This window comes from Brachyhypopomus gauderio, chromosome 7 (genome assembly GCF_052324685.1).
Source record: "Brachyhypopomus gauderio isolate BG-103 chromosome 7, BGAUD_0.2, whole genome shotgun sequence".
NCBI classification, from domain to species: Eukaryota; Metazoa; Chordata; class Actinopteri; order Gymnotiformes; family Hypopomidae; genus Brachyhypopomus; species Brachyhypopomus gauderio.
Genome location: NC_135217.1, coordinates 4,088,913 through 4,109,676, shown reverse-complemented (window position 1 = coordinate 4,109,676; position 20,764 = coordinate 4,088,913). Strand labels below are relative to the sequence as shown.

The window sequence follows — 20,764 nt, the reverse complement described above, 5'->3', positions numbered from 1 at the left end:
ATGGCACAAATGCCAAAGACATTTTGGCATGAAAATGACCTTCAATGCATTTTTGTGCACAGGGCAAGTTTTTCAAAATTGGATGAAGACATAAAGAAGAAAACGACTGTGGGATTGTTTGGAAGGACGGGGACTGGTAAGAGCTCACTGATCAACGCTGTTCTGGGGGAAAGTAACCTGCTGCCTTCAGGAAGCATTTGTGCCTGTACATCAGTCATCATACAGGTGGAAGCCAATGTGACAAACTCCAACTACATAGCTGAGATTGAATTCATCTCAAAACAGGTACAAGAATATTTCTCCCATAGTATGTTGGCCATAGTACCTGTTTTCTAATGCTCCAAAAGGCAGAAAAACTCCTATCATTTCTATCCAGTTGTGTTTTTAATGTTCTTTTAATGTTTTTTCTATGTTCTCCTTTTGTCCTAATAATGTTCTATTAATCTTAAGAATTGGGAAGATGAACTTGAGACACTTTTGAAAGTTTTAGCTGAAGATGATGACAAGGATCATGAAATGTTCAATGCAGCAAATGACAAGATTTCAGCACTGTATGGAGAAGAAGGTGTTTTATGGTCAAAGAAGACCTCATGAAAGATGAGAGGTTCTCAGAAATTCCAGAGTTCCTCACATCCAAAACAAAAACAATTTCATGCAAAAATGTAGGTTAACGTGGATTTCTTTTTGATGTTTTGTAAATTTCTAGTCCAACAGTGTCTAAAAGCAAGATTCAATGTATGTGATTGAGAATCTTTCTTTGTGTCTATATTCATTTTGCACACACCAGGCTTCTGAGCTCCAAGATTTGATAGGTTGTTATATTCAGCATGATGATTCGAGCCTTGGGGGATGTTACTGGCCGGTAGTGAAGAGTGTGACCATCAAGATTCCTAACTGCAAAGATTTTCTAGAGCATGTTGTGTTAGTGGATCTCCCTGGAACTGGAGACTGCAACAAGAGCAGAGATCAGATGTGGAGATTGGTGAGTATTGCTGCTCATTTTAGAATGTTCTGGAAAGTCCACGTGAAACTTTCCTCATATCTCATGTGCTACAAAGATAGGGCCAGGATGGATTTAGTATAGTGTACCAGACATGGACATTTACTACAGGACACCAGTAATATTTATGGCACAATTCAAGCAGTAAGAAATATACATATAAATGACAGATGGGAGTGGAAACTGGTTTTCTGCATTGCTGCTACACAACACAACATTTTCACATTTGCAGGCTACAAACACAAAGGAACATGGGTAATTATTAAATTACTGTAACAAGAAGTGAGTAACAGGCTGAGTGAAGCTGTGACGGGCAGGGTGAGCAACTAAAAAGGAAGCGATCACACCAAGTCTCAGGGAAATAGGATGGTTTAATAGAAAGTGTGCAAACCAAAAACCCGTGCATTGTTCCAAATGTAGGAAATAATACCCAGCAGTCAACTGGTACAAAGACAAGACATATATAGACGAACAAACGACCCTCAGGTGAGACGGATCACGGGTCCCGCCCACCTGAGGGACGAACATCACGTGACCAAAAACAGGACCGCTGCCGCTGTAACCGGGGGCGACCGGCAGGGGGCCCCCCCACAACGTGACAGACCCCCCCACCAAAGCCGCACTCCCCTCCGGATGTGCGGCTTACAGCGGCAGCACACAAAACACAACAAAGGGGCGGGAGGGCGGGGACAAGACAGGGACTCGTTCCCTGCCGTCCTGAGCTGAAACACAAAACACAAAAGCTCCTCGTCACAGGACGCAGACCAGGCAGGGACCCGTTCCCTGCAGTCCTGGAGCTGAAACAAAAGAACACATAGATTAGCTCGCCTCCTGGGCGGGACCCTGGACCGACTGGGCCGTCAACAAGCCACGATAACCCCGCCCCGGTCGGTCACAGGGCTCTCGCGCCCTAACCGGCCCTAGGCCGCTTAAGCCCCACCGCTGTGTGCGGACCGGGAGCACATGGCCCAACATACGTCATAGGTGTGGATGTGTGCAGGCCGCCACACTGGGGTGCGACCACGGCTTCTACCGACCACCTCCCGAACCTACCTCTTCGCTCGGAGCTGACCCCTGCCCTTTTCGCTAGGGGTCACCCCAGACTCCTGGGGAGTGAACCCCTCCCTGGGCCCCTCATCTCAAGGTGGACTCCTCCACCCAACCCAGGAGCGCCAGAGACCAGGGCCCTGGCAATGCACATCAGGGACACGGTGGTCACCCCGAGCTCGAAGGAGAGGGTCTCCTCCTGGAGACCCCACTAGGTCTGGGAGTGCCGCAGTCCACCACCAGGAGCGACCTGCAACACATCACACACACACGCACACCGACAACACATAACACAAAACGCGCACTGCTCTGACCACTGACCCCCTTTTACACAGGGGGGAAGGGACCCCTTCTTGGCATGAGGAGACACCCTGTCCATACACCCCAGGCATCCTCAGCCTACAAAGGGGTACAGGGGCTCCTCCCTGCTCAGGGGTCCCTCCCAAAGGTCCGGTCTCTCGCTGGAGCAGCGCCTTCTGAGCCACATGTCGTGGCTCAGGAACCCCATAGCTCCCCCCCAAAAACATATTTAGGGGGGGCCCCTCCGGGGAACAACAAAACAAAAAACACATACACAACATATAACATTCATGCACCCAAGATGCCCTCCGTGCCACATCCAGTGGCACGGGACATCAAATGGGCCCCTCCCCACACACAGTGAAGAGGGGTGCAAGAGAGGAATTACATAAAACAAAGCACGCTACACTCTAGGACAAAACGAACACGCAAAGACAGAACACAAACAAACGGACAGGACCCACCGATGCGCGCGCTCTGTGGAGCGCGACGCGCCTACTCCAGCTCTCTCTCTCACCGTTTTCATAACGGGATCCGTAGATCTTTGGAGAGAGAGAGCTATCCGCGAGCGACTTGCGCGTCACGCCCACAGCGACGCGTCTCTCTGGCCCGCAGTCGCTCACCCCCGTCACCACGGGATATCGGGTGAGCGAGGCGAAAGGAGCAGAGAGACTCTCGCGTCGCACGCGTTCTAGCGTGCAGCATGCATCGGTGGACCCGTCTACATACACACATGAACACCACCAGCGAAACACACACCACGGCACACCCACACACTCGCTCCCATCCGCGTCGTTATTAAAACAAAAACACAACAACGTACACACACACACATAAACTGACGATAACGAACAACGGACGAGCATACTGTGAGGTACCGGTGGTCTCGCTGGGCGAGTGCGGAGTCTACTGGTCTCCAGCTCTAGTCACCGCTGTGTGATTTTACGGGTCTTACACAAACAACATTTAAACACGGCGGGACGAGTGGGGACAGACTCAACACTCTCTCGGACAAAACACGACAAACCCACAGCACGTAGACAAACACTTACCACGAGACATGACCACGAACGAAGGAGAAAGTAAAGGAGACTGGCGGCTTCCGAAGGGTGGCTGGTTATTCTGTGACGGGCAGGGTGAGCAACTAAAAAGGAAGCAATCACGCCAAGTCTCAGGGAAATAGGATGGTTTAATAGAAAGTGTGCAAACAAAAAACCCATGCATTGTTCCAAATGTAGGAAATAATAACCAGCAGTCAACTGGTACAAAGACAAGACATATATAGCCGAACAAATGACCCTCAGGTGAGACGGATCACGGGTCCCGCCCACCTGAGGGACGAACATTACGTGACCAAAAACAGGACTGCTGCCGCTGTAACCGGGGGCGACCGGCAGGGGGCCCCCCCACAACATGACAGAAGCAATATTTATTAAGGGCAAATAATAAATGTCAGGCGTGACACCTGATTGGCCATTAATTGACAGCTGATTATATCATGTTATTAATATTCTTCATATACATAACCTTTATTTAATATTCTTTGATGGTCTACAGAAACTGCGAGATTGTTCTACCGTGTGGATTGTAAGTGAAATAAATCGTGCTGGTTCTGACAAGGAGGCCTGGAGTCTTCTGTCCAACAGTGTAAGAGACATGGCAGAAGGTGGAGAGTGCAGTAGTATCTCATTCATCTGCACCAAGACTGATGACATCAACCCCCAGAGCTACATGAGGTTAACAATAGTTATCGTTCTTAAAACTGTAATGTTATAATTACTATATCTGCTTCTTTTCTTATGATGTAGAGGAACGGGAAAACATTTGGCACACTTACCATTTAGCTTACTGTGTTTACTACCCACCTGATTAAAGTCCATAAATATGGGTGTCAATGCATTTTTAACATGTGAATATATTAGTTAAATTAAAATGTAAATATTTTTGACTGGAATTTTAAAATGACAAAAACATTTTGAAATGTAGATCTGCCAAGCTCATAGATGAAGACTTTCAAATCACATCAGAGGTAATAATGACTTTAAAATAAATTTTAAAGCAAAAATAAATAAATATGAAGAAATAAAGTTAAATTAGCATGGACAATGTTACCACGAGTTAAATGTAGTATAAACAAGTATAAACAAAATGTTTCTACCTTACAGGACCCTCAGTACGCCAGTAAGAGAAAAGCTGCATGTATAATACACAGAAATAGAACAGCTAAGGAAAAACTGAGGAAAATATTTAACCAACAAGACACAATAAAGGTAGTTTTCTTCAATTGTTTATTGTATCATCTCCTGTTCTTGAGATTACTGTTCATACTCGTATGGTAATCTATGTTGTATAGTGAGTAGTATTGTAATTATATTTATAGAGGTAATTTGGGTATGTAAGGGTTAGGGTTAGATAAATGAATATCATTAATTATTTAAAAATGCATAACAAACTAGTAAGAAATGGCCATCCACATTTTTTAACTGAATTCCAATCATAAGTGAAGTGGAGGCTTTAAGCCTTGTATTGACATTCAGTAATTTCTTTGTTTTGGATAAGGCTGTTGTCTGTTTTTTTTTTTTTGTCGTTTTGAATGCCAAATTGTCATTATTCCAGATTATCATGTATAACTCACACAGTTATTGTAACGAGCTCAGATACAGTTTCTGCTAGTGTGGGCAGACTCTAATCACTGGAACCAGAGCTTGTGTTCCAGTTGTGTGACTTCTATCACAGTAATTCCCCTTGTTCACCTGTAGTCTGTTGTATGTGCTTCATTTACCATGTGTTGTTGTTTTAGTTCTGTGTTCCTACCCAGCTCTTGTTATGTATCTTACCTGAGTCTCATCCCCAGTCCCTCCTGGTAACTGTCCCCGAATGTTCCTTGTTTGTCCTCCCCATATATTTACACCGCTGGTCTTTGTCTTGTTCTATAGTTGGTGTTGTATGTCTGCTTGTGTCTCATCCTTGCTGGACAATGTGCACTTTGTTCTTCATGTTTTCAGTTGCCACCTTGTTAATTCAGTAGTTTTGAAATATTCTGAAGTTTGTCAGTTTGTCAGTGGCCCCACCTTTGCGTGGTCAAGATACATTTTCTAGGACAGTATAAATGACCACTAACATCTAACACAAGAGTTATGAGCTTTAAGGTATGCTTGACTCCATAGTCTATAATCAATAGTTTTCCTTTTCTCCCTGCTCTAGGAACATTTCAATTGTGGCGACAACTTCTTTTCTGTGTTCACTGTGAGTTCTGAAGAGTCCAGCAAAGAAAATCCACTTTTGAAACCAGAGGATACAGGTAAAGCATACATTCTTCCAGACACATTAAAGTTTACAAATGTAACCTGGCTGCTTTTGTATAAAATGACAGACATATTCTTCTTCTTCATGGTATTCTCTAATCTCAACATATGCAGAAATCCCCATGCTCAAGAAGCTCCTGAGGTCATACAACAACACTCACACAACTGAAACTGCAAATCTCTATATCTCTGGTGCACTTGGAATCCTCTCTCTGATTCAAGGTTATAAGAACACCAACGCAGACACGGTAAGTCTCATCATGGAAGTAAAGTCTTGACTCAACTGCCATAAGAGATGAAACACTCCAGCTTCACCATCCACATCTGATACATTTATATGGAAACATTCTTTAATTTTTTTATGGCAATCCAGTTTGGTGGTGGTCTACTCAACCCAGCAGTGACAATGACATGCACACACATATGACATACACACACATATAACATACACACACATATGATATACACACATAATCTCATGCCCACAGACAATTCTGACCTAGAGGAATACACATAACGTCTGTTGATGGCTACATCAGCAAACGTATAGATTGTTTGACACAAGCAAAAAATGACCACGCCACCTTCCACCAAGTTTGTCTGACTGCAACATGTGTCAAAGTCTGTCTAGTCTGCCTTGGTTGTTTGTCATGACATCATACATACATGACAGTGAGCTCAGTGACTATCGGTCTGTAGCACACACACCAATCCTGAAGAGCATAGACATGAAACCCAACAAAATCAGTCTCACTATCATACATCTGGTGCATGTATGTTACACTATACATACTTGCACTTACTAAGTCATTCTCACATTTCTGTTCTAGAGGGAGAGATTTGATTTGATGAATAATCTTCAGAACGCATCTGAAAACATGCAAGAATATTTCACAACTATTTCACATTTTCTAAAAAAACATCTCTCAAATGGAGCAGCGGAATCTGAAAGAAACTGTATTGAAAATGCAAAAACAGTGATAGAACCGGTGAGTTGTTTTCTCTTAATCTAATATCTGTGATCAGTTTCAACTGATTTATTTCATACTGACAAATTTCTTTTGTGTACTCAGAAAAGAAAGGACGGTCGTGGATTTCACCGAACTCTAGCGGCATTGTGCAGTAATGATGGATACTACAGGTCTAAGACTGGGGTAGAATCAGATCTGAATAGATGCCTGGTGAAACACATGTACAACCACATCGATAAAGAATTCAGTGACTTCTTTTCGTGAGTAGTGAACTGCGTTTTGCTAATTTCAAACATAACTACTAAGTAAAGTATCAGGCTCACAAGTAAAATCAAATAGTTTGAATATGCAAAGGACAGTCCAAGGAAAACAAAACAAACAAAAAAACAGGTCACAAAACAGGCAAAGGTAAATACCAAAACAGCATTAAATCCAAGCAGACTAATCAGAACTAAAGCCTGAATATATTAAAACATGTGCGACAAAACACAAACAAAAGTCTTCTCAACTCTCTCAGTTGAAAAAGCTTCCAGCACCTTAATATCTTCTTTTGTTCTAAGATCTCTTGAAATTAGTAACCATGTTTCAGTGAAGAGTTCCCCTGTCACATCAGGAAAACGTCAGGGACAAATGTAACTGAGCGTTCCACCTTCATGGTTGTGTATATTGTAGTTCTTTCAAAATAATTCATATTTCGTTTAAATATTTATCCAGGGGCCTCCAGGGGAATGAAACTGATGTAAATGCAGATTCACTGCAAACAAAGATTGACAGCTTCACTATAATACCAGAGGACTTGCTGCATAACTATGAAGATTCCCCAGTGCTAAGCCACATGCTGAAATTCCTTAAAACTGAGGTAAACAAGTCAGTACTGTCTCAACATTATATATAATTTATACAGTATTCCATACCATTGGTCTAATTATGATGTTACCTGACAACCATGATGGATGGTGTAAGATGTTCCACAGTCTTCAGTTACTATAAGGGCTCCTATAGTGTTTTATTGTTCAGCCCCACTGCTGCATGTTGGAAAGCGAATCCTGCTCCACAATCAGCCTCCTGTTCTTGGCTGTCAGACCTTTTACATCAAAACGTGTACAGCGTTGATGATATTGGAGCATGATTATATTTCCTGCTATTTTCACCATTTTATTTAATTTGTTCATTCCAAAAGGAAAACAACATGAAGGTTATGCTTAAACAGCAAGTTCTTCAGCAAAAAAAGAGAATATATGCCTCCCTTGCCGAGTCCATTAAGACCTCAATGCTGCCTTGTTATGAGGGTAAGCTACTGCTTATGGCTCTGACAATGCTGAATCCTAATGTATCTCCACAAAGACGTGATCACTGTTGTCCTGCTGTAGAAGCTGCTGCAGTTTCTGGAACAGGCTCGATGAAAAAGAAAGTGGCCATCCTGCTGGACCACATAGAGTCATCAAGAAGTTCCATGTTCCAGAACGCACAGGAAGACCTGCTGAAGATGTTTGAAGATGAGATGGTTGGTATTTCTGCAATGAATGTATATTAACAGCCTTCAATACATATTAAATCCATATTCTGTGTCATTACGTGAACACTGGCATGTTCCCTTAAACAGAATGAACCCTTAATGGAGATAATAAATACAAGACTTAGAGAAGCAATGAATAATTCACTCTATAGTGAAAACACCTTGCCTCACATAGGTAAGTGATTATTAAAGACAAGTGCATGGCCATTTCTCACCATAATATTAATATTGTAAATGTAACTCACTAAGCTTAAATAAATTTCCAAGCGATAAATAGTGCATATCTTTCTTCATTTTAGATGTCTCTGAGGAGATAAAGGAACTGAAGAAGTTAATTACTCATGTCTATGATTAATTGGCTGCTAAAGAGCTAAAGAATTATATCAATATTTTGTCTGATTTTAATCAAACTCTACTGGTGCTAATAAGCCCAATGGTGTTAATCAAATATGTTGTTATTCAACCAGTCTGGTCTGTAGATCAGATATTTCCATAAAAATATTTCTACTCCTTCAGATTATGCCCTCATGAAATAATGCCTACAATGTTGTTAATCATCTATAAGTTTTATTAACTACACAAACGTATTTTAATTATATTTCCTTTTGCCATTTAAAATTATTTGTGCAAATTGTAAAACCAAAACCCAGATCTGTTCAGACCAGAAGCAGTAAAAATGTTAAAGCTTTTGTACCATGACCCTTGCTGTCATTCCAATTTGCTTAATTCATATTTTAATGAATTCATTGCTTTATTTGTTTATTTTTTATATCGGATATTGTTTTATCATTCCAGGAAGTCACAGCTTATGCTTATTTGTTTCTTCGTCTCACATGTTCCGTTTTGATGGGAATGGGAATTATTATCTATTATAAACTGATTTGCATGTATGGTGTCTTTAATTATTGAAGTAGGTATTTGCATGCCAATTGTGTTTTTACTCCTATTAGTATTAATTGGTAGTGGTGTTGGAGAACTACTTTGTTATGGGGTTTATTTGGGAAGCTTATGTAATAGAAAATCTTATTTTATTTATTTTCATACACATGTGACGTTCATGTGATCCTTCCTATCTGTGTTCAATACCATGTAACACCCATGCTGTTCTTTATTTTACTCCTTATGATGATCAGTGTATGTGAGCACCTTTTGTTAAAGTAGTCACTTATAATCATAGGCAGCCTGTAGAGAAGAAACATTTGACATGGGCAACCCTCTCAGCACTGGGGCTTTATGTTCAAGTCGAGTGGAGTTTCCATGTTCTCCTTGTCTCTGTGGAGGTTCCCTCCTGCAGTCTCTGAAAATTCTGAGTATGTGACTGTGTTTCTTCATGTCCAATAAAAACAGTTGAGTGTCGGCTCTGTCCTGGGTCTTTCCTCTCTCCCCTTCCTGCACTTGATTCCTGTGCCCAAGAAGGGGTCAACCCTAGTTCCTGAGACCGAGAGAGAGTCTACTCCCATGCCTACACCTGCTTCTGTGACCTGGAAGGGGTCTTTTGTTCCTGAGGCCGTCACTATGCCTACCCCAAATGTTCCTGAGGCCCGTCTGGGGTCTGCACCTGTTCCCGTGACCCGGAAAGGGTTTCCTGTTCCCGCGGTCCTGAAATCAGGGTCCAACAAGAAAGCATTGGTCATATCGGATAAGGAGTCAGAACATCAAACACGGGAGACATAACTGAAAGCAAAGTACAACAAGAGACTAAGAGACTGAACGATATACTTTAAACAAAACACGGGTAGAATGCATAACAAACTAGACTAGACAACCAGGATACAGAAAACAGAGCGACTGGGCAGCGGAACGATACATAGCTACTCACAGAACAATGAACACAATAACCCACACCAGACTGGGGAGGAACTATAAATACACAGAACTAATGAACTAACAAGACACAGGTGAGAACACTGACGTCAGGGGTGTGACAGAAAGAGGGAAACCATGGAAACAGGGCGGGATAAACAGACAAGGCACATGGAACAGGGGACCGGAGTGACAATTAGAAGGATGGGGTGGAGCCCTACGTGACAAAACCGAAAAGTGGGGCGTGCAAAATTATTCAGCCCCCTTTCCTTAATACTTTGTAGCGCCACCTTTTGCTGCGATTACAGCTGCAAGTCGCTTGTGGTCAGAGCTGTATAGTAACGAAGTAGAACTACTTCACTACTGTACTTAAGTACTAAAATGCTGTATCTGTACTTTACTGGAGTATTATTTTTATTTTTACTTCCACTTTTACTTCACTACATATTTTCTCCGATAAATTTTTTACGTGCTGTATAGTTACTCGTTACAATTATAAACGTTAGCTGGCGCTGCCACCGTGTCAAGCGATCAGGCTGTCTTATGAGAAAACTGCGCATGCTCCGGTCGCGTCTCGTTTACTCTGCTGCTGCCTTCACTCAACACTTGAGCTTCGTAATCTAGGTTCACTTGACACGTCGTGACTGCCGCAAGGGTCCGCACGGCAAAAACTACGGTGGCTCCGCCCATGCGCGTTGGCCACACGTGCGGTCGCGTCGCGAGGTCATGACATGCACCTCTCGATTTTTGTGCGTGTGAAGTTACAAGGTGGAATTCATGCACTTGTACGGCACTTTGAAGGTCCATTTGCAGTATTTTCCAACACCTTCAGCTTAATTTACATATTTATACAAATACACATATACTCGAAATTATTCCAAATAATTAGCTTTTTATCTCATTAAAAGAGATGGTACCGTGTTTGGTAACAGCAGAAGAGCAGCATAAGTGCTGCATAATAAGCTTGTTGGTGTTTTAATGTATATTGGCACCTTCCACACCTTCAACATCGAGTGATCGTGGGGGTGAGGAAGGAGACCACCCCACATCAATATAAGTTATAAATATAACGCACAGAAGACACACCAGCTTGAGCTGTCAGTAAGCGCTAGTTAGGTTAGAAGTCTTAGTTATTTCTCCCTTAAAAGACAGACAGGATGTAGTTGGTGGTGACCCTTGTGTTTGGGACTGCACTGGGTCTTGCTGGGGTAATTGTTTCTACCACAATCCAAAACTACTGACAACAATGTGTTACTGGGGATGCCTGTCAAAGCCCTGGCAACAAGAAAGGAACTTTTTGATTAATTAAGGGTGAGGTTGGGGTTTCTTTTGAATTTGTCTAATGTGCTTTTATCAAAGTCTGCTGGACAGTATTAACTCCTTGACTTTGTATTTCAATGAAAATTCCACCCACACAATCTCCTACACAATCCAGCACCTTCTTAAATATCATTCAGCTGAATGAACTATTTTTTCTTCAATTTTTATAAACACCTTTTTTGTAATAAAAAATTCAAAACATAAAGGAGAAAAAGACAAAAGAAAATGGCAATCTTACAGCTTCAACAAAAGAAAAAAACCCCCTCAAACTTATGTACAATTTAAACAAATAACCTGATTTAGTCAAAGCCTTTAAGTATTAGTTCCTATTACACTCAATGAAAGTTGAGTCTTATCTTGTAAGCCAAAAACAACAACCAGCGTTGACCATCTGGAGTCTATACTCTTCAAGACACCATGGGGCAGCATTACAATCTTGAAAAGAGCATTTATACTCGTCGCTAAATCTCATTCTTAATCAGCCTTGATCAACCTCAGCCTTGATGAAGACGTCACGTGACCCCCGATCCAGTTGTTACTCCCATCTTTGCGCCATCTACTGGACAACCTGCAAATAGAACTACAGCAACCAACCCACAGACATCCTGAAAACAGCAATGCTCATGACACTAGGATCTTCACAGTATGTAGCTACAGTGTATACAGAGCACATGAGCATCTCACTTCAGACATCCTTCACCTGTGAAGTCAGGTCGTGATAGAAGGTGGGATCTTTATTTCTTTAACTTTTATACCAGCATCACTGAGTGCGCAACTGAACATGAGTGACAGATTATGTCTGTTTATATGCATGTGACTTGAGTGTAGTGTTGAGCATTTTGAGCATTACCCTGCAAGTCATCAAGTCTTTGTTGCAGGTTAGCACGTTACCATGCTGTTTTAGATACATTTTGTGGTTGTATTAGTATCAAGAGTGTCACTAGTTTACTGGTAAGGCTGTTAACAGGTCACCTCCTACCAGTCGAAAAGGATAGCGCGGGTCAGATCATCCAAGGAGTCAGAAGATTGAACAGAGAGTTAGAATGTGGTTGCACATTCTAGAGTAGACGTGTTACGCTGCTGCTCCCGCAATTTCTTACACATTCAACTATAAACAAGCAACTTTTAACAGATAACTTTAATACTGGTTAAGGGACAATTTGGAAGGTCTACGGTTACGCTCTAGAAAACAGGATGGCGCGAAACCTCAGAGAGAAAACTTTAAAGACAACATCTGGATCTCGCACCCCCGCCATTGACCGCCTATTCCCTGCTAAGGCGGCTACATCGGGTGATGCTAAATCGTCCACCGAGCCTCACCACTCTCCCTCTGCGAATCCGGACTATCACGGCCTGGTAAACGCAACAGAGGAAGAACGACCTGTCGACGAGACCGTGCCTCCACCGTGGTTTTTGCCAGCACTAAAATCAATGGAGATTTCACTTCTATCCGAACATGCGAACACTCTGAATAAGGCACTACAGCCAATACAAGACTCATTAAATTCTATTAAACAAATTGTGGACTCGCATGCGGGTAGCATTAAAGCTCTAGAGACCACTGCATCTGACCACAGCGACAGAATTGTCGCCCTGGAAAACAAGTGCGATTCACTTCGAATCCACAATACGGAACTACTGGACAAACTGGATGACTTGGAAAATCGGTCAAGGAGGGCGAATCTCCGTGTTGTAGGGATTCCAGAAAAACTAGAGGGGGACAACCCTGTGAGTTTTATGACCGACTTGCTCATCGAACTATTCGGAGCGGAGAAATTCCAGTTTCGTCCTGTTCTGGACAGAGCTCATAGGCTGGGTCGTATGGGGACCAACGAAAACTCTAACAAAAAACCTAGAGTGTTCATTATTTTGTTCCACAACTTTCAGGACAAGGAATTCGTCCTCAGAAGCGCACGAGGAGAACTTTTGTTTCGAGGCCATAAAATCAGGTTTTTTCCAGACTACAGTGCTGACCTCTCCCGCAGACGAGCCGCATTTCGCGATGTAAAGGCAGCATTGTACAGTAAGAGAATCTGTTTCAGGCTCATCTTCCCTGCACGTCTGAGAGTTGACTTCGAAGGCCGCACTATGACTTTTGATACGCCAGAAATGGCTCAGGCGTTTTTCCGTGAACATTGGTGAGGTTTGTACTTAGAACGCTCGGTGGTGAGTTGTTGAAAAATATCTGAAAGCTAGTTCCTTTCCAGTTTCTCTTTTATGTTCATGTTGCAGTTTCTTTTGGTTTTTTCACAAATTTGTGTGTGTGTGTGTGTGTGTGTGTGTGTGTGTGTGTGTGTGTGTGTGTATGTGTGTGTGTGTGCATGCGTATTTGAATGAGCACACAAAAACGCGAAGGTGGGTAAATGCACTTGTGTTTCCGTTTGGGGTTGTGTGTGGTATGTACGTGTGGACCTATGTATGTCTCTGTGTCTGCATATAGGCCTATATGGATATGTGCATGTCTATGTAGGTATGTATATTAGGTAGAAGTGTGAAACTATGTGTTTGTACATATAGGTTTATTTCCCTTTTTTGATAGGATTGCTTAAATGTTCAGTAGATCAACACAATCTTGTGTGTCGTGTTGCGGGTGGCAGTACGCTCTCAGATTTAGTTGTAGCGAGTGGTCTGTTTCCGGAAGGCTTTTCAGGATGGTTGGGATTTGGGGTGGGGAATTTACAGGGAATTATATGTTTCTACAGTGTGTTATATATTATGTGGGGGGTGTCTTTTATTATTATTATTATTTGTTTTAATTTTATTTTTTCTCCTTTCTCCTCTCTCCTTCTTCCTCGGACCTCCTCCTTCTTGCCAAAACCACCTTATTATTTAATACCTGCCACATACCCAGTTGTCTTTACTACACTCTTACTTTTCGATGAATCCAAACGCGTGTTCTAGAGTAAAGCTTATTTCATGGAATGTAAAAGGTCTGCAATCCCCAGTCAATAATGTAAAAATATTTTCGCATCTCAAACAGTTATACGCCGACATCATGTTTCTGCAAGAAACTCATTTGTCCAAACACATACACACGAAGCTGCGTAGGGGGTGGACTGGACAGGTATTTCATTCCAATTTTAATTCAAGATCTAGGGGAGTTGCCATCTTATTTCATAAAAGGGTTCAATTTAAGCCTTCAGAAATTCTGTCTGATCATAATGGCAGGTATGTTATTGTTTCAGGTCTTCTTTACCAAACTCCCGTCGTACTCGTCAATGTTTATGCTCCAAACTGGGATGATGTGGCTTTCATGAACGGGCTTTTTTCTAAGCTCCCTGATCTAGACTCACATAAACTTATTTTTGGGGGCGATTGGAACTGTGTGCTTGATCCCTTATTAGATCGGTCTGCTGCTAGACCCATTCCCAATTCCAAGATGGCCCAGTCTGTGTTCCTGTTCATGGAGGAGAGCGGATGTATTGATCCATGGAGATTCAGAAACCCCTCATCGAAAGCATTTTCTTTTTTCTCACAACCACACTGTTCCTTCTCTCGCACAGATTATTTCTTTATAGTTCAACATCTTACTGACCTCATAGAAAGCACAGATTATTTACTCATTGTAATATCTGATCATGGACCAGTGCAACTGATCCTTAAACTCGCCCCAAACGAGGAAAGAACCCCATGGCGCTTCAATGCACTCCTACTGTCTAATGAAGAATCTTGCAAAAAGATGTCAAATTCTATTGATTTCTTTTTGGCCACCAATAAATCTGACTCCATATCCAACTCCATTCTCTGGGAAACTCTGAAGGCAGTTTTACGGGGTGAAATAATTTCTTATTCAGCGTATGAGAAAAGGACCAGACTAAAACGGTTAGAAGACCTGTCAACATTCATAGCAACTTTGGATAGGCAAATGGCCTCAAATCCCTCTACACTGATACATAAGAAACGTCTTAATCTTCAGGCTGAATATAATCTCCTCTCTACTAAAAGGGCTGAATCCCTCATTTTGCGCTCCAGGGGGCGTTTTTATGAGTATGGGGAAAAAAAAAACAGCCGTCTCATGGCACATTAACTTAAAAGACAAGCGGCCTCCAAATTGATTCCCCAAATCGCAGACGACATGGGTAATTTATTCACCTCACCAACCCTAGAGACGTCAATAAAGTTTTTGAAAAATAAAATACTATTCCTCACTATATGAGTCAGAAAGTACTATGGATTTAATGCACTCCTTTATAAACAACCTCGAAATTCCTTCCTTAGACTCTTCAACGAAATGCCAACTCGATGATCCAATTTCTCTACAGGAACTAGTGGAGGCTATTAGATCAATGAGAAGTGGGAAGTCACCTGGTCCGGATGGGTTTGGCATAGAGTTCTACAAGAAATTCAGTGACAAACTTACTTCACTTATGTTGGACAACCCTATTATGCAGAAGCGCCCCCTAGTGGGCCCGCCGGCGGGCCCAGCTCCTTTACGGCGATATAAAACATATTAAACATTAATGAATCTCCGAACAAAAGCGCTTAAATCAAAATTTCCTATCCCATCTACATGCCTACCGAGTTTCAGCCGTCTACGTGCAGCCGATCGCGAGATATCCGGCTTTGAAGTTGACCACAAAAGTGCACCCCGCGAGGGGGTCTCCCGACATATCCGTTTACAAAACATATTTATGTTGTGAAATGTCTTAATGTTTTGTCACCTAAAAATCGTTTACTAATAAGGCTTTAATTTAAGACCTTAACAGCGTAGATCCGTTGTGGTTAAGTACCTTAAAAAGCTTGCTCACCTCACTGCAAAATTTTCCAAAATCCGCTTCCTGAATGAGACACTCCGACAAATCTGCCCCCTAAGCGTCACAGAAGCGTTTTTAACGCTGATTTGATCCCTCATTACAAAGCTGCAGCGGTTCTGCTTTGATTTGAGTGGTTTTTATTGGTCTAAAGTGGGGTAGTGACTTTGAATGACAGGTTTTACAACCTCTCCCCCGGCGAGGTGCGAAGGGGAGGGGGAGAGGGTGAACCAATAAGCCCACAGAGACAAGCTGGAGCCTCAGAAGTGATTGAAAGCTGTTCTAACCAATAGTGTACATCCTTCCGAAGCTAACCAGCCCTCATATGACATGATTGGTCAAGTATATTTTTAAATTGAGCCCTCGGAAACTGGCGCTTCATTTCCAATTTCGGCCGCTAGCATAGCAACATAAGCTAACCCTTTGCTAACCTAAGCTAAGCTCCCCAGAACACACTGTTCGGCGAAACTGAAGCAGCCATGGATTATTTTGTTCGTTTTTATGCGGATTGTGGATACTTTTGAACATAAACGGATTACTTTGTGTGGAATATATGAGCAATTTTCGGAATTTTCGCCAACCCGGAAGTGAGACGGTACACCGGCTACGACGCGATTCTACGTACTGTGAGTAACAATGGATAATTTTTCATAAGCGATATTGTACAAAATATATATTCTAATACTAAACATTAACTAAGCGTTAGATTATAAACAGTTTTAGAGCGTTTGAGTGCTGCAGCACTCTGTATCGTGTCGGATGCTACCGGAGTTGGCTACGGTAACCTAGCTTATGCTGTTGGACTATATTGGACATAAATATGATATCATAACGTTCATATTTGGACATGAAATTTAGTCATTGGAATTTTCTGGTCTTGCTGTAATATGTGCAACATTGTTGTTTGTCGTAGCTCCTCGGTTTCGTGTAAGGAATTTGTTGGCATGTTAGCTTAGTTGGCTAATGGTGTGTGTCGGGTGTGGCATATTTAGACATGGGTGTGGTGCACTTGACATACCTTGGATAAAGCTGAATAACTTTTCAATGCTTGCATGGATTTGCTCCATTTTTTCTGTGTTGTTAGAAAAGACCCTAGCGAAATTTATTGTAATTTCTGATACCACATTTGAATAACTATGTGAATATACATTCCAGTCATGTTCAAGTTCAAGTCAGCATTTTTGACATTGCTGGCATATTAGCATCTGCAATAGAGGCTCTAAAATAAACCAAATTATGTGAATATGATACTGAAGTGTATTAATATGTTCCCCCAACTGCCTACTTCAGTTTGAGCCATGAATGATAATTTTCCTATATGTACAACTTGAGATATCTAGTTTTAATGTGAACTATGTCAAAAATGTTAAAAATGGCCACCGGGCGTGCGAATCTGCAGCATAAGGTTAATGAATCCCTTCAGTTTGTTAGATTACCACCTACAATAACCCAAGCAACAATTTCACTCTTGTTAAAGAAAGGTAAAGACCCGACTCTATGTAGCTCATATAGGCCAATAAGCCTTCTAAGCTGTGAGCATAAGATTTTAGCAAAAATTCTGGCAAGGCGTATTGAAAAATTCATACCAAGGATAATTTCAGAGGAACAAACAGGTTTTATTAAAGGGCGTCATTTGTTTTTCAATATTCGTAAATTATTAAACGTAATTTTTACCCCCAACCTCTCCCAAGTTCCAGAAGTAGTTATCTCCTTAGATGCAGAAAAAGCCTTTGACCGCATCGAATGGAAATACATGTTCTTTATTTTGGATAAATTTGGATTTGGTAACAAGTTTATTTCTTGGGTTAAGCTGCTATATACTGCCCCGCAGGCAAGTGTAGATACCAATTCGATCTGTTCCCCATATTTTCCCTTATTCCGCGGAACTCGTCAAGGTTGTCCTCTATCCCCTTTACTTTTCGTTCTAGCACTTGAACCTCTATCAATTGCACTACGCTCATCCCCACTCATAAAAGGTATCACACGTTATGGTCTGGAGATTAAAGTCTCTCTTTACGCAGACGACCTGTTGTTGTACCTTCAAGACCCCCTGGAAACAATCCCGGCAGCAGAATTCATCCTCAAAGACTTTGGCTCTTTTTCAGGATACAAGTTAAACTTTCAGAAAAGCGAATGTTTCCTGATAAACCAGGCAGCCCAATCTGTAACCCTAACTGCTATCCCCTTTCGTGTGTCGTCGGACGGTTTCAGGTACTTAGGCATTAACATTACACATAACATGTCCACCATAATGCAGGCAAATTTCCCTCATCTGATCACAGAAATGAAGGCTGACGTTCAGCGATGGAATAGTCTTCCACTGTCATTGGCAGGTAGAGTTCAATGTGTAAAAATGAACATCCTGCCTAAATTCTTATTCCTGTTCCAATGTGTCAGGAATAGCCGATAACATAATTATGTTCACCTGTCTCACCACCACACCCACATTCCGGGCATACTTAAGCACCTAGACTTCACTTCCTGGTTGCGAAGTATTGCCTCATGTCGTTGCATACCAAGCCGTTATTCCTGATTGTCTCTCTGTGTGCCAAACTCTGCTTGTCCCCTAGACCACGTCTCCTGCCTGACCCCTGGATACCTCCCGGACTCTGCCCTCGCCTCTCGACCCTGGACAGCACTGACCACCGCTCCCACGCTACTACTCTGCACCCGCCATACGTCACTGTGCTCATCGTGTGGCTAGTTGTACAGAGTTATCTTAATAAAGAACGTGTTATTCCGCATCAGGATCCCTCTCAGCGTGTTCTATACGTTACACAATGCCTTCCAGTTTTCCTATCCAAGTCATTTATCAAGAAAGTCGACTGGGCTATCTCTAGTTTTATATGGGCGGGGAAGGCCCCTCGGATTGGGAGGTAGGTCTGTCCTCCAGAAATCTAGAACTGATGGAGGTTTAGCTCTTCCTAATATTTTTTATTATTATTTGGCCACTAATGCACAGAAGATTTGCTTCTGGCTACACTCTCCAGACACGGACTGGTGCAGAGTGGAGTCCCTGTCCTGTAGTGCTACCTCCCTTCCAGCTCTGGTCTTTTCCACAATTCCCCTACCTTATGAACGATACTTGGACAACCCTGTAGTCCAGTCAACCTTGAGAGTTTGGGCGCAGCTCAGAAGGTTGACCCAATCACACACAGCATCATCATCTATTCCCATTTGCAACAATCATCTATTCCCTCCATCCATGACCGACTCCACCTTCCTACACTGGGCCAACCTTGGTATTACTAGATTTTGTGATTTGTACGAGGGTGACACCTTTTGCAGCTTTGAAAATCTGAGTTCAAAATTTATGCTTCCCCCCACACAATTTTTCCGCTACCTACAAGTTCGCCATTGTGCCCAATCACTTTTTGCTTCATCTTTCCCCTACAAACCTGAGGATAAATTTTGGGAGGGGGTTTGTGATCTAAAACCTGACACTAAAGGCCTGATAGGAAAAATATATAACATCACAGTGAAGGCTCATTCAGAAGCTGACTTCAAGCTTAAGACCAAATGGAATGCCGATTTAGGGAAAGAGCTGGACAATGAGTGGTGGTCAAGAGCTTTGTTAAGAGTCAACTTCTCCTCGTCATGTGCTAGACTCGGTCTGACTCAGTTAAAGTTGGTCCATAGGGCCTACTATACTAAGGCTAGACTGGCAAAATTTTTCCCAAACACTAAGGCAACGTGTCCTCTGTGTGACGTAGATCCGGCTGATTTGATGCACATGTTCTGGTCTTGCAAAGAATTGGATAAGTTTTGGGCAAACATCTTTACAACTCTATCAAGGGTATTCAATTTGAACTTGGCCCCTGATTCCCTGTGGGCAATTTTTGGCGAACCCGACGTCGTTCCGACTTGCAGAACCAACATACGTGATGCCATAGCCTTCACCTTATTGTTAGCAAGATGGAGGATTCTCTTGAGCTGGAAGTCTCCAGCCCCACCTTCATATTCATTGTGGTTAAAGGATGTGGTGTTTTTTCTCAGTTTGGAGAGGATAAAGTTTGGCCTTAGGAGCTCTGTTCAAAAATTCTATGAGACGTGGCAGCCTTTTATTACCTATTTTACAAATCTCACTGAGTTGGTGGTTGAGGGGGAGGAGGAGTCTTGACTTTCTTTCTTTTTTGTGTTTGTATTTATTTATTTATTATTATTCATTTATTGTCCTTTAATTATCATTTTATTTATTTCCACTAAATTGTTTTTATGTGTGTGTGTGTATATGTATGTATGTCAGAGGTGGGGACTCGAGTCACATGACTTGGACTCGAGTCAGACTCGAGTCATTATTATTAAGACTTTTGACTTGACTTGAAAAAATATTCAGAGACTTAGACTTGAATTGGACTTTTACACCAATAACTTGGGACTTGAATTGGACTTGAACCTGTTTACTTGCAAAGACTTGATTTTTTTTTACCCCAAATCTAAATTTTAAAATGCATATTAATATTTATAAAGTGCGCCCCATTAATTTCATTTCCGTCCTTCTGACGCAGACCGGTGTTACACCAGATTCTGTGACCGTCGAGTTTTGTGACCACAGGGGGCGCTATTTCACAGTTTCTGTTCAGAGGCACAAACGCTTTACGAATGCTACGTAAACTACGCTGATGCACTTTCTTTACTCGTTTTGTTGGTGTCCACGAGCCAAAATATGACAGATGTTTATATTTACATTTTATCGTCTCTTAATTACATAAATGTACTTAAACAAGATTTACCATCCCCTCACCATTGCA

The 20,764-nt window shown here is 42.1% G+C and overlaps 2 protein-coding genes across 5 annotated transcripts in view; both read left to right on the top strand.

Moving 5' to 3' along the window:
* Window positions 1-9,495, top strand: part of LOC143518505 (nuclear GTPase SLIP-GC-like) — a 30,964-nt gene extending 21,469 nt beyond the window's left edge. For all 4 annotated transcript variants that reach the window (XM_077011009.1, XM_077011010.1, XM_077011007.1 and 1 more), the window contains exons 5-19: window positions 63-285; window positions 451-662; window positions 788-982; window positions 3,905-4,083; window positions 4,334-4,376; window positions 4,513-4,617; window positions 5,552-5,648; window positions 5,767-5,900; window positions 6,483-6,641; window positions 6,726-6,883; window positions 7,338-7,482; window positions 7,804-7,912; window positions 7,994-8,127; window positions 8,227-8,314; window positions 8,439-9,495. In XM_077011009.1, the coding sequence (XP_076867124.1) occupies window positions 573-662; window positions 788-982; window positions 3,905-4,083; window positions 4,334-4,376; window positions 4,513-4,617; window positions 5,552-5,648; window positions 5,767-5,900; window positions 6,483-6,641; window positions 6,726-6,883; window positions 7,338-7,482; window positions 7,804-7,912; window positions 7,994-8,127; window positions 8,227-8,314; window positions 8,439-8,494 (1,692 nt within the window). In that variant the 5' untranslated portion in view covers window positions 63-285; window positions 451-572 and the 3' untranslated portion in view covers window positions 8,495-9,495. The remainder of the gene's footprint in view (window positions 1-62; window positions 286-450; window positions 663-787; window positions 983-3,904; window positions 4,084-4,333; window positions 4,377-4,512; window positions 4,618-5,551; window positions 5,649-5,766; window positions 5,901-6,482; window positions 6,642-6,725; window positions 6,884-7,337; window positions 7,483-7,803; window positions 7,913-7,993; window positions 8,128-8,226; window positions 8,315-8,438) is intronic.
* The window catches only part of LOC143518509 (nuclear GTPase SLIP-GC-like), a 160,387-nt gene that overhangs the window by 74,656 nt on the left and 64,967 nt on the right, over window positions 1-20,764 (top strand). The window lies entirely within an intron of this gene.